This window comes from Sinohyriopsis cumingii, chromosome 16 (assembly GCF_028554795.1).
Source record: "Sinohyriopsis cumingii isolate HCF-2022 chromosome 16, ASM2855479v2, whole genome shotgun sequence".
Classification (NCBI taxonomy): domain Eukaryota; kingdom Metazoa; phylum Mollusca; class Bivalvia; order Unionida; family Unionidae; genus Sinohyriopsis; species Sinohyriopsis cumingii.
The window spans coordinates 99,408,109-99,421,334 of NC_142976.1; the positions used below are offsets into that span (position 1 = coordinate 99,408,109).

The 13,226-nt window shown below is 35.0% G+C and overlaps 1 protein-coding gene across 4 annotated transcripts in view; it reads right to left on the reverse strand.

Annotated features, from left to right (window-relative positions):
- Positions 1 to 247: 247 nt before the first annotated feature.
- The window catches only part of LOC149781054 (interferon-inducible double-stranded RNA-dependent protein kinase activator A homolog), a 47,915-nt gene continuing 34,936 nt past the window's right edge, over positions 248 to 13,226 (reverse strand). For 3 of the 4 annotated variants that reach the window (XM_089938189.1, XM_089938190.1, XM_089938188.1), the window contains 3 exons: positions 10,385 to 10,474; positions 9,103 to 9,268; positions 248 to 5,297 (listed from right to left, as the gene is read on the reverse strand). In XM_089938189.1, the coding sequence (XP_089794315.1) occupies positions 5,161 to 5,297; positions 9,103 to 9,268; positions 10,385 to 10,474 (393 nt within the window). In that variant the 3' untranslated portion in view covers positions 248 to 5,160. The remainder of the gene's footprint in view (positions 5,298 to 9,102; positions 9,269 to 10,384; positions 10,475 to 13,226) is intronic. The other variant, XM_089938191.1, reaches the window with a different exon arrangement.

Below are 13,226 nucleotides of genomic sequence, written 5' to 3' on the forward strand. Positions count from 1 at the left end.
GGGAATATGGACAAACCACAATAGGTGATATGGACAAACCCAAAAAAGGAACAAAAACAGCTGATCTACATTGCTGAATTTGTTAGAAAGCGCTTGTGTGATAAATAAAATTCAGGAGTCTTATTTTCAAAGTTTAATTTGTTTCTGTGCAAAATTGATTTGATGTCCCTGAAGCAAAAAGCCATTTAACTAAGCTAGAACCTCATCTTTCACATAAACTGGAAAATGACAGAAAACAAACAAGAGCTTATTTCTTATGGAATTTAATTTCTACTTGATCACGCAAAAAGATAAATGTTTAGGGATATCATAACATACATAGATTTACATAACACAATAACATTTTACACTACAACATTATTGTCCTAGACTTCCCAGGATATGAAATAACCTCACTCTTGTCAAATAGGAAGACAAATTGAACCACAGTGTATCTCATAGTAATTATGCCAGGTCTCTTGTAAAAAATTGCACCCAGTGTGCAAAAGAAGAGCAACATCAAGGGGAATAACTCTTTCAACATAACACAAAAAAATACACGTGAAAACTGTATCAAATTTCATTAATCAATGATCAAGTCTTTAGCAAACTGATATTCAGTTTAGGAATATTTCAAAGCCATTATCTCCGTAATATACTGAAGCCAAAGTTTATACCCCCTTCATTTAGTTCTTGTTTTGCACTGACAATGAATGTATAAAAGCTATGAAATTTACAATGTTTATAAATACATAATAAAAACCACTCTCTCTTTCTCTCTCTCTCTCTCTCTATGTTGATGTGGGTGTGTGTGCTTAAATCATGATTTCAAAAGGTACCCAACATAATTATTACCAATTATACTGTAGCTACAGGTCTGAAAATCTGAGATTCTTGAAAGGCTATGATTGTGATTAAGATAATGCCAATTCCCAACGTAAAACTGAAACAAATGTTTCAAATGTTTCAGCTAAAACTGGACAAAATTTCAAAACTAGTTCATTCTATGAGGTAACATTAGGACTAGCATACACATGGGCATTTACTGAAATATAGGCCCAATAAAACTGGACAATGCACAAGTGAAAATAAAAAAGTCCACAGTATTTAATTTTAATGTACCTGAGCTATAATAATTGCTAAACAGCATAATGCAGAGCTAACTAATCCCATCCACAAACATGGACAACTGGAATATTCAGCTGGGCTAATGAGAATTTATAATGTGTTCACTGGGTTTTGGTTACTACCCCATCATATCGCATACATGTCCTGCCACTTTAAAAACAATGGGTCTTTTGGAACTTAACCAATCATAAAGAGAGGGGTCAAGCCCCAAATTTAAACCTTCTTGATCAGTGCCAGATAGTTCCAGAGGAGTGAAAAGGCTGGACATTTTGGGTCTTTTGGTGCAAGCAATAGTTGTTTTTTTTTTCAAACATAGCACGTACCTATATAGGTGACTAGTGTTTGTGTCTCTCTCCCCCACCCATGCTTTTTTTGTACAAGATAATTTTATTTCATACCAATTTGAAAAAGTTACACGTGAAGTTTTGGACTGATTCACAAGACCATCAATTAATCTCTCGCAGATTTCACAACAATAAGGTACGGGTGAATAGTATGAATATAAATGACCTATTTACTCCTACCAGCACTCAAAGTAACTACTGAAAGCATGATGAGGGCATCAAACGCATTGCCAGTTCACTCAGTGACTGACAATACTCTGTTGAGTAAATCTGAGCAGCACTTGCTCACACAGTTCTCCAGAGCTGCTGGCCTGAAGCTCATGGTTCCATATAACAATGAAAAAAGTACAGCAATATATTCTGAACTTTAAAACTTTTGTGGGAAGATACCAAATTTGCAAATGCAGCAGCATTAAGTTGGTTGTGTTGAAATTGGCTTAAAATTGAAATGGTAGGATCTTACGACCTTCATTAGTTGGAAAATTTATTTGAGAATGATGTGATGTGTTGTCATGTTTGTTTCGATTCTGTTAAGTGGTTCTTGACAAAATGTAGTTGAAAGATTTTTCTATTTGTAATAACAGTGGCAACATTTTATAGCAGACTGGCATCGTGTTTATAAATTTTAAATGTCCTCATGCAAGAATGATTTCTGCGAAATTTGGTCAAACTGTTTAGCAGAATTTGAGATGTTTGATGGTCTTTCTGTTTTTTAATCGCAGGTACATTTAATGGCTGATTAGCACCGTTATGTTAAAACTTTTCACATTTTTCATGCTGGAATGATTTCTGTCAAAATTGTCTGAATTCTGTTTAGCATTTTCTGACAAGTATTGTTTAAAGATAGTTCTACTTTCAGATTTGGTTGCCAATTTTGAAAGTGGATTGGCATTATTTGTAAAAACTTGAAAGGCCATCATGCCAGAAAGCTTACTACCAAGCTGGGCTGAAACTGGTGCAGCGTTGTTGTTTTTTTTAGATGATGCAACTGTTGATAGAAGAACACACACAAGATAAAAAGCCAAAGCTCAGACGGCCTTATGGTTTGGTAAGCTAAGAAATTTTGTTCTGTTAAAAAACCCCAAGGTAAATCATAGCATCAAGTGTCAGTATTTTCCATCTACCTCAGATCACTGTACAAAGTGTATCAAGGCAGTATGTGTCCAGCCCTGTAATGAATAATTCAGTTTAAGTCGTGTATTTCATTGAAAACCCAGAAGATACTAATTTAAGAGTTGAGAACTTTGATGTCTTTCATTTGTAGAATACAACCCCACACCGTTTTCTCCTTGAGATTTGCAACTCAAAATTTACAACAGATTTTTGGTTTGGATTTTGGCATTTTATGGCAAATCTACTTGTTATATCATGATGAGGTAAGCAGAGTAAATTCCCTTGCCCCATAAAACATGTCGGGAGGTTGACATCATTACAATACTCAGTGATAAAGATCCAAGTGGTGTACTTGCAGGTGGTTTACATCATTACAATACTCTGAAAAGAAATCAATGTGGTGTACATTCAGGAGGTTTACATAATTACAATACAGTTAAAAAAGGTTCAGAAAATAACTGCAAAAAACACAACTTGTATTTCATAGGAGGGAAAATACAATTTACATTTAATATAAACTGAATAAGTATACCATACAGTGAGATTTCATCTTTCAGTTTCTTGGAAAACTCTACAGGACATCCAACTTTTATGTGGTTCGCTAATCTCGACATCGACAGGCCTATAATTACCTAACAAGGCCAAGTTCTGCATGTCGAGCCAATGATCAATGCACTGCTGTAAAATTTATGACCTTGACCCAAAAGTCACAAGTTTGAATATGTTGCATAAATGAAATGGTGACCCAAAAGTCACAAGTTTGAATATGTTGCATAAATGAAATGGTCAAAATACATTGTGGGCTTTGGGAAACAGAAGCAAATGAAAACTCAAGTGAAACCTTAATGCTAATTTTGTATGAAAACTCCTCAAGTGAAACCTTAATGCTAATTTGGTATGAAAACTCCTCAAGTGAAACCTTAATGCTAATTTAGTATGAAAGGAACCCAATTAAGAGAGGCAAGAACACATTATCGCAGAATGAATTATTTTTGCTTTATCCCATTCATGAAGAAAGCACATCAAGGCATTTTCAAAATACAAGCAAATGTAAATACTAAAATGCAAATTGTTCTGGACAGTATACCATGACCCCTAGGTCAAAAGGGCATGTTGCTTAATGAACTGTATTCACTTAATGAAGATTCAGCTCCAAGTATGAAGAAAATCCATCAAGCATTTGGGGTAATATCATCAACAAAAGAAACAACTGTAACAAAAAGATTAGCACCATTTTTCTCTTCAACTGTGACTTTCACCTCCAAGTCAAAAGAGGAACCAAACATAATGTATAGTATAAACTGTCTGTTTCATAAGGTTTCATACCAAATACTGTACAGTATAAACTGTCAGTTTCATGATGATCCATGCCAAGTACAATGCTGTACAGTATAAACTAAGTTTCATAATGACTCATGCCAGGTACAATGATGTACAGTATAAACCATCTCAGTTTCATAATGACTCATGCTAGGTACAATGACGTACAATATAATCCAAGTTTCATAATGATCCATGCCAAGCACAATGATGAACAGTATAAACCATCTCCATTTCATAATGATTCATGCCAAGTAGTGTTATACAGTATAAACCATCTCAGTTTCATAATGATTCATGCCAGGTATAATGCTGTACAGTATAATTTGTCAGTTTCATAACAATTCATGCTAAACAGTGTTGTACAGCATAAATCATCTCAGTTTCATAATGATTCATGCCAAGCAATGTTGTACAGTATAAACCATCTCATTTTCATAATGATCCATGACAAGTATAATGAGAATCTATTAAAGGGTAGGAATTATTTGCAAACAATTCATGCTACGTACAGTGTAAACCATCTCATTTTCATAATGGTTCATGTCAAGTACAATGTTGTACTGTATAAACCAGCACAGTTTCATAATGATCCATGGCATGTACAATGATGCAAAGTATAAACCATCTGTTTCATAATGATTCATGATAAGTACAATGTTGTACAGTATAAATTGTCTTTTTTAAATAATGATTCATGGCAAGTACAATGTTGTACAGTACAAACCATCTCAGTTTCATCATGATCCGTGCAAAGTACAATGTTGTACAGTATATTTTGTCTTTTTTTGATAATCATTCATGGCAAGTACAATGTTGTACAGTACAAACCATCTCAGTTTCATAATGATTCATGTAAAGTGTAATGTTGTACGGTATAAACCATATCATTCATAATGATCCATGCAAAGTACAATGTTATACAGCATAAACCATCTCAGTTTCATAATGATCCATGCCAAGTATAATAATAATCTATTAAAGGGGAGGAATTATTTGCAAATGAAAATCTTTAACAAAACTGTAACAAACCATTATTGCTCCTGCTGCTGACAGAGAAAGTGACAGCTATATGTCTCATCTGCCACTAACGTACGCTCAGCAACATAAGAATACTTGAAGATGTTGACAGTAAATAAAAAACATTGACAAAAGTAGTAGTAAAAGAAAGCTGACAAATTTAAATATTGTTAATTGGTAATAGAATTATTGTCAATTCCCTTCCTATGAGTACTATTTGTCAACGTGAGGCTATGAGACGTCCTGGGAAACGTTGTTATGACTTGGTCATGATTTTCAGATACTGCAAGGCATTGTGGGCAGCCTGAGCATGGGATTCATCGACAGTGGGGCCAGTTCCATGACAGACAGCTATTGGCATGGTGGACAGCTGAACCAAACACTGGTGTTGTCCTACAGAAGAGGAAACAATTTCCATGAATTAATCTCATATTGGTAATTTTAAAAAAGTGCTGTTCCCGTTGCAAAATAAAAAATGACAGAACAAAATATGATCTTTAAACTTACGATTTTTTTTTACTTGTTCTCAAAAATGTTTGGTATGCAAAATGCAGGATTCCACCCAAAAGCTTGCACAAAATACAAGTACAGTTTATTTAAAGCTATCATTCAATGATAAACTTTGATCTGGTCTGGGGGCTACAGTTAATGGAAAATAAACAGTGACAGTTTAAAAATACTGTTACAATTAACAGTACAGTTTATTTTCCAAGGTGATCCACATGCACTTTGTTTGCAGCAATGATGGCACTGAAAAAGTCTGCTTACTGTTCAGCTGCCAAATTCATTTAAATTATTTTAGCTTTGTTTCCCTGAAACTATGACAAGACTTTAACGATGTCTTATGCAGGTAGTGTAAAGATTATGACTAAATTATATGAAACAAATTGCAACAAAATGTGGAAATGCCAAATGTCCATGGTGTATATACCTTATGTGCAAATAGAGGAATCCAGAATGCTCAATACTTAGAGTGCAAAACTCAAGATCACCTCCTCACCCCCCCCCCCATATTCCATGCTTTTCCCCATGTCTTTTAAAGAAAGAAATTCATGCAATGATGGGAATTAAAATTTAAAAAATTCTGAAAGTTTTAAGACAGTAGGATATAAAAACTGCAGACTTTGAAGTAAAGTTCAAAACATTTCACACAAAAGAAGTTTCCAAAATATACAGTAAGCGACTGATGTAACAGTCTCCACTATACCTGATGCACTGAGATCTTGAATGACTGTATGTGAAGATTTAGGGACATTTGATCATTGGCTTGTTTGATCATAAACCATTGATCAGAGTACTGTCTGATATTGGGATTGTTTGATCATAGGATGATTGATCATAAACCATTCACTAGAGTACTGTTTGATCACAGGATGATTGATCATAAACCATTGATCAGAGTACTGTTTGATCTCAGGACTGTTTGATCATAGGATGACTGTTCATAAACCATTGATAAGAATACTGTTTGATCTTGAACTGTTTGATCATAGTTCTCATGGATTATTTGATTATGTATGAAAATAGATTAAAAAACGAAAAAATAATTAATAAGCCAAAGTTAGTACATGAAAACCACAGGTTTACATTTCTACAGTTAGAGTTATAAATTTGTGACTTCAAAGCCTAATAGAAATTCATGTCACTTTTGCTTATTCATTCAAATAAGCAACTGTTTACAATGGTGCAAAACAACCCACCACCCCAACATAGTATTAATTATCGGAGAAATAAGTCAGATTTTTCGCCATGATGTACCAGTAGATCTACCTTGTCAGTTGACTGAAACTAAAAATTCACTCACTTAGAACACAAAGCCTTTCAGTAGGTCTACCTCGCCAGTCAATTAAAATTAAAAATTCACTCACCAGGGCTGTGAACAACATTTATGAAAAAAGGAGGAAAATTGTATGTCGGGGGTCGAGCGGACTGCATAGGCCCCCTTGCAGATCCAAGGCAACATTCTGGTAGGGGACTAGGTTGGCAACACCTCCTGAAATTTATTGATTCAAAACCCTTAAAACTAACCCAGAATCGCATAACTCAGCATTTGCTAGCCTATCACACACTGAAATAATATGTTGGAATGTGACAGTTGCTGCCTCAGTGTCAGAGGTACTGGTAATAGTAACATCTCCCAATGGTTCGGGTTCATTACTGAACTGTTTAAACAACATTTCAATACTGTAATGCGAGCACTTCTGTGACAAATGTTTCGTTGAATATCTGATGTGATATTCAAGAGTAACTGAGCTACAATGGCTGTTAATATATTTTCTTTGTACACAAATTGCATAATGCCTGTTTCAGTAAGTCATACTCAATAAAATGTCGCCTAGTTTGATATCAGTTTGTCTAAACCTGTCTTCAATTCTTCAAAACATTTGAAGGTAAAATTTATTCTTCACATCTTGGCCAATTTCCTTCACTCTAAATTCCTCATTTTTTATTAAAATACTCATTTTTTTAAATGCATTTTAAATCGTGAAAATTTATTCAGTCCAATCATTTTGGCTTCTTTTTTCTCTCACAAAGATGAATGCAAAATGTTTGATCAGTAGAATGTTACAAAACAAGCTTGGTGATTGGTTAACAATTATAATCTGATAATTTGGTCTTTTTCGGTCAGGCAATAAGCTGTCTAAATTACCAACAAATGATTATATCATTATCATCTTTGTGGATCGACAGCCTATCCCCCCAATTTCTCCTCAAATGACCCTGGGAATAAATAAATCCTTGGATAATTTACAGCCCTGACTCACTCAGTATACAAAGCCATTCAACAGATCTACCTTGTCAGCCTGTCAATCAAATAAAATTAAAAATTTATTTATTATAGGTTTCACTCCAGCACTATGAGTAAAATGTTATAAATAATCATTCACTTGGTTTTTTTTTTGGCCACGCAATAAGCTGTCTAAATGAGGGATTGTAGCCAGTTATCTTCCCTTTAACCCAATAGGTGGCAGCATGGAACAAAACGGTCCAAAATTATATCCGGTATACTTCCTGCTTAACAAACAAGTTATACAAAAATATAGCATCTTCACTTCGCTTTGCAAAATGTCTCATTCATTTGCATCATGGATGTTATTGGCCGAGAGAGAGAGAGGAGTTTACAAGATGAGAAGCCAAGTTATCTATGCCAAAAAAGGAGTTAATCAATAGGTTCAGCAAAACTAGGCACAATCGGTGATATTGTTGTCAAACATGGAAAATAACATTTTCTTGTTTCTGCATAAAAAGGAAATACCTCTCTGTGATCATGTATCACATTTATTCACCAAAACAATGCAATGTTATAAAAACTTTTTATTAAGGTTTAAATACAAAACTGTTCGACTGATCAATAACAGATTGTTCTGGAGAATGATAAAGTCCAAGGATAACCAAATATTGGGAACAGGTTTTTCTCTGGCTCCACCTATTGGAAAGATAACCGGCCATGACTGCTCATTACCAACAAATGATTATGTCATTAATTTCTCTGAGGATCGATGGCCTATCACCCCAATTTCTCCTCAAATGACCCTGGGGATAAATAAATCTGAGGTTAATTCACAGCCCTGACTCAAGCAGTATACAAAGCCATTCAGATCTGCCTTGTAAGCTTGTCAATCAAATAAAATTAAAAATTCACTCAGTGATTTTGTCAGTTGCTTATAGTTTAAAATAACCCCATTATATAATTTTTATAAAATAATTTTATTACAGGTTTCACTCATGTATTATGAGTAAAATGTTAGAAATAAATAAGCATCCAGTTTAAAAATGAATTGGTGGATAATTTTCTCAATTTCTCTAACAATTAAAATTTCCATATTTTGTAAACTGAAAATGTGTTCAATTCCATGAAGTATGATCAAACATCCTATGATGATATAGTCCCTTGATCAATCATCTTATGTTCACATGTACTGACAACATATGTGAACACCAATGACAATGCAGAAATCAGGATGGGCAACTCCATAAATCCTGATTGTTACCCCACAAAACCAGTATCACTACCCACAGCACAAAACTTTGTAATGACTGCTTGTAAGCAGTAGTGATAATGCAGAAATATGCATGTATAAATCCATAAATCCTGATCCTATCCTCAAAATCTGCATCCTACCTGAAATACAAAGGTCCAGAACATCTATGTATGTAATTCAGACATCCTGAACCTAATTCCAAAACATTATCTTACCTGAAGCACTGAGCTCCGGAATATCAGTATATGTGACCTCAAACCTCTGGACCTCCGCTATTTCCTGTAACATCTGGCAATAGTTTGTGGATGGAAGGTTCAGTTGTTTGTCTTGAAGGTTCTTTATTTGTTTATTAGCGTTCTTAACCATCTTCTGGTAGAATCTCTGTGCAGGAGAAAAATGAAACTTTTGGGAAAAGATAGGAAAAAGACACAAACATGCTTTTAACATAAAATAATGTTTATCAATGGTTCTGTAGAACGTGATTTGTCATGTGTAAACCACCCAATGATGCAAACACCATTACTTGCAAATTCTTAAACATACAATTGCTGATGCTGTTAGGAAAGCGATAGTGTTCATACTTTTGGGGACAGCAATACTGCTGATGCTACTGAGGAAGCGGGCCCCATAAAAATAAAAAATAAAAAAACAGAAACAGGTATTGGCCATTCTTTTACAGGATAGATTTCACTACCACTAAGTCTGCTAAAAAGGTTGAAGCACAAGGCCAACTTTGAACTGTAGCTTAAGCATGTTTACTTTTGACTGAATGATAATGGCACATCAACACATTAAAGTTCATATTGTACTTATGTAACTAGAGTAACATGCCTTATCCTGAGAGGCAACATAGTGGCAGACCTAGCCTTGTTTGGGCTGGATTCAAAGCCACATCCTTCTTGCCACAAGGCAGCACCCTAAGCACTAAGCAAATGACGTATTTATTCAGTGATTATTCCCCATGACTGAGTTATTTGCTGATTAGTATTTATACCACAGCAACACAGAAAAGGTTATTTTTTAATAAGGCAATTAGAGTAAAACACCTTCTGTGGAAAGAAACACAGGTTGCTGACCTGACCTGGTCTGGGAAGGATTTTGCAAGCACGCCTTTCTGGTTGCCAACTGTGATTCAGCTCAATTAACATTAAAGTAACAATTCTTCATCATCATGTTATGGTGGAATCAAATGATGGAGATTTTATTTAGTCTATAATGAAAAACAAGTAATTTGTATTCCTTCAATATAAATATACTTTACAATGAAGGTAGCTGATACTTCATTCTTTCCTGGTTCTCTAAGAACTAATATGATAATGCTAAAATAGTAACCATGGAAACCAGTCTTATAAATACTTAAAGTAAGTCCTAATATTACTATTTTTAAAATTTTCTATGTAAAAGATAAATCAATCTGGGGAGCAATCCAAAACTTTTTAATTTAAGTATTTTTGGATGCAAGGCTCATTCAACACTCTGGAAGGAAATTTATCTAACCTGAATCTCTTTAGTCTGTTTAGGATTTGCTACAGGGATCTTCTTTGTGCCCTCCTTCAGAGCTGTATAGGATGCTTTAGGTTCTAGATTCTGGAAAAATTTAAGCAGAAACTATATATATCCTCTGAATTTCACAATATTAGTCCAGTCTAGAAATGCATTAGACTATTGTCCTTGACAGTTATACTTGATAAACAACTGCAGTGAAATCAATTTACTGTCAGAGAGACAACTAGCTCATCTGTACACTGGTGTGTGTCTCGTGATTTTTTAGAGGGTTGGAGTTGGGGAGTAACACCTTTTTTCAAGACATGATAGGTTTTACATGGTAACCAGTATAAATGGTGGAGGAAGAAGCCAGAAAAACTAATTCATAGGAAGCTAATGGTAAGTTTTCGCACACACCCACACTGCCCAAGCCAGAGTTGTTGTTGTTGTCATAAGGCTTAACTCCATTTTTCAGCACAAGATAGGCTATACATGGTGGCCAGCTTAATAGGTGGAAGAACCTGGGAAAACCCCAGAAAGAACCACAGACCCACGAGAAGCTACTGGCAAGCTTTCTCACATACCCACACTGGCCAAGCCCAAGACTCAAACCCCCACAGACAGAGGTGAGATGGCAGTGATCGATATTGGAGAGTGCTTTAGACCACTCGAGGCCCCCCTGAAAAAAGCCAGAGACACAAACCCATGGAGACACAGGTGAAATGGCAGTGATTGGTGAAGGTGAGTGCTTTAGACCACTTAGCCACCTGGGTCCCCCATGTTTGTGTGTGTGTGATTTGCTTTTTTAACATAGCGTTAACAATTTTTCAGTCATATCGCTACAATGTCTGCAGTGTGACAATTTATAGTGATGTCTAGCACTGGGGCATTATGCCATAGACATGTAGCATCATGTCCCACCTAGTCATGTTATCCTGACATCAGGCTGACCAGTCCTAACACTAACCTCTTAATGTTGAGCTCCTAGCAAAACAGCTGTTAATACCATTTTTATAAGCCTTTGGTATGACTCGGCTGGGGTTCAAACCCATGACCTTGCGCATCTGAGACAGATGCTTTAACCATTAGGCCACCAATTTACAGCTGATGTTTGAATCAAATGTAACAATGTGGGTGGGCATTTTTTTTTTACAAATAAAGAATAAACATATAAAGATAGATATAAAGACCATGCAGGCAATTTTCATTTTGTATTATGAATTGATTTCTTTGTACCATTATAAAATAACATGTTTGCAATATACACTTATGTAAACAATGGTAATTACGAAGCAATAATATATTATTAGGGAACAAAGAAAAATAATCAAGTTCTAATTAAATTCATAGCCTTAATATGTAAAAGGCATTTGGCTTGAAAAGAGCACAGGCACTGCTTGAGAGACAGAAGTCCAAAAGATTTAATAAAGTGTCAAATTACTAATTAATTCTGCATGACTAATAATGTCTCTACAACTCTGAAGATGGTAACAAATTTTTTCAGAAAAACAAGGTTGGAAGATGAACTAAATATGCATGCATTAGCCTACAAACACCTGACATGAGTTACTTCCCTTTGTTCACTTAATGATAAGACAATGGTAAATACCATAATACCAATCAACACACTTATATTTTCAATAGATTTTGTAATAAAAAAGAATGAAAATAAAACATAACAAAGAAATGTGAACTCCTATTTCCCTCAACATTCCGAAACTTTCACAAACCTTTGAACAAAAAGACATTTTCATGAACTTTCATGAACATGAAACGGCCACCTGAAATTTCACAAACTTTCATGGTCTGTGCAAACCCAGGCATATGCATACATGCATCACAGCAAAGAAAACAAATCATATCAATCCACACGTCTGTACATCTGTGAGTGTCTGTGTATCAATGTTCATCATACCAGTGGTATAGAATCATCATAACAAATCATGTCAATCCACATGTATGTATATCTGTGTGTGAGTGTCTGTGTATTACTGTTCATTAATACCAGTGGTATAGAATTATCATAACAAATCATGTCAATCCACATGTCTGTACATCTGTGTGTGTGTGTATGTGTATCAATGTTCATCATACCAGTGGTATAGAATCATCATAAAAAATCATGTCAATCCACATGTCTGTACATCTGTGTGTGAGTGTCTGTGTATCACTGTTCATCATACCAGTGGTATAGAATCATTATAAAAAATCATGTCAATCCACATGTCTGTACATCTGTGTGTGTGTGTATGTGTATCAATGTTCATCATACCAGTGGTACAGAATCATCAAAACAAATCATGTCAATCCACATGTCTGTACATCTGTGTGTGAGTGTCTGTGTATCAATGTTCATCATACCAGTGGTATAGAATCATTATAAAAAATCATGTCAATCCACATGTCTGTACATCTGTGTGTGAGTGTCTGTGTATCAATGTTCATCATACCAGTGGTATAGAATCATTATAAAAAATCATGTCAATCCACATGTCTGTACATCTGTGTGTGTGTGTGTATGTGTATCAATGTTCATCATACCAGTGGTATAGAATCATCATAACAAATCATGTCAATCCACATGTCTGGACATCTGTGTGTGAGTGTCTGTGTATCACTGTTCATCATACCAGTGGTACAGAATCATTATAAAAAATCATGTCAATCCACATGTCTGTACATCTGTGTGTGAGTGTCTGTGTATCCATGTTCATCATACCAGTGGTATAGAATCATTATCAAAAATCATGTCAATCCACATGTCTGCACATCTGTGTGTGAGTGTCTGTGTATCAATGTTCATCATACCAGTGGTATAGAATCATCATAAAAAATCATGTCAATCCACATGGCT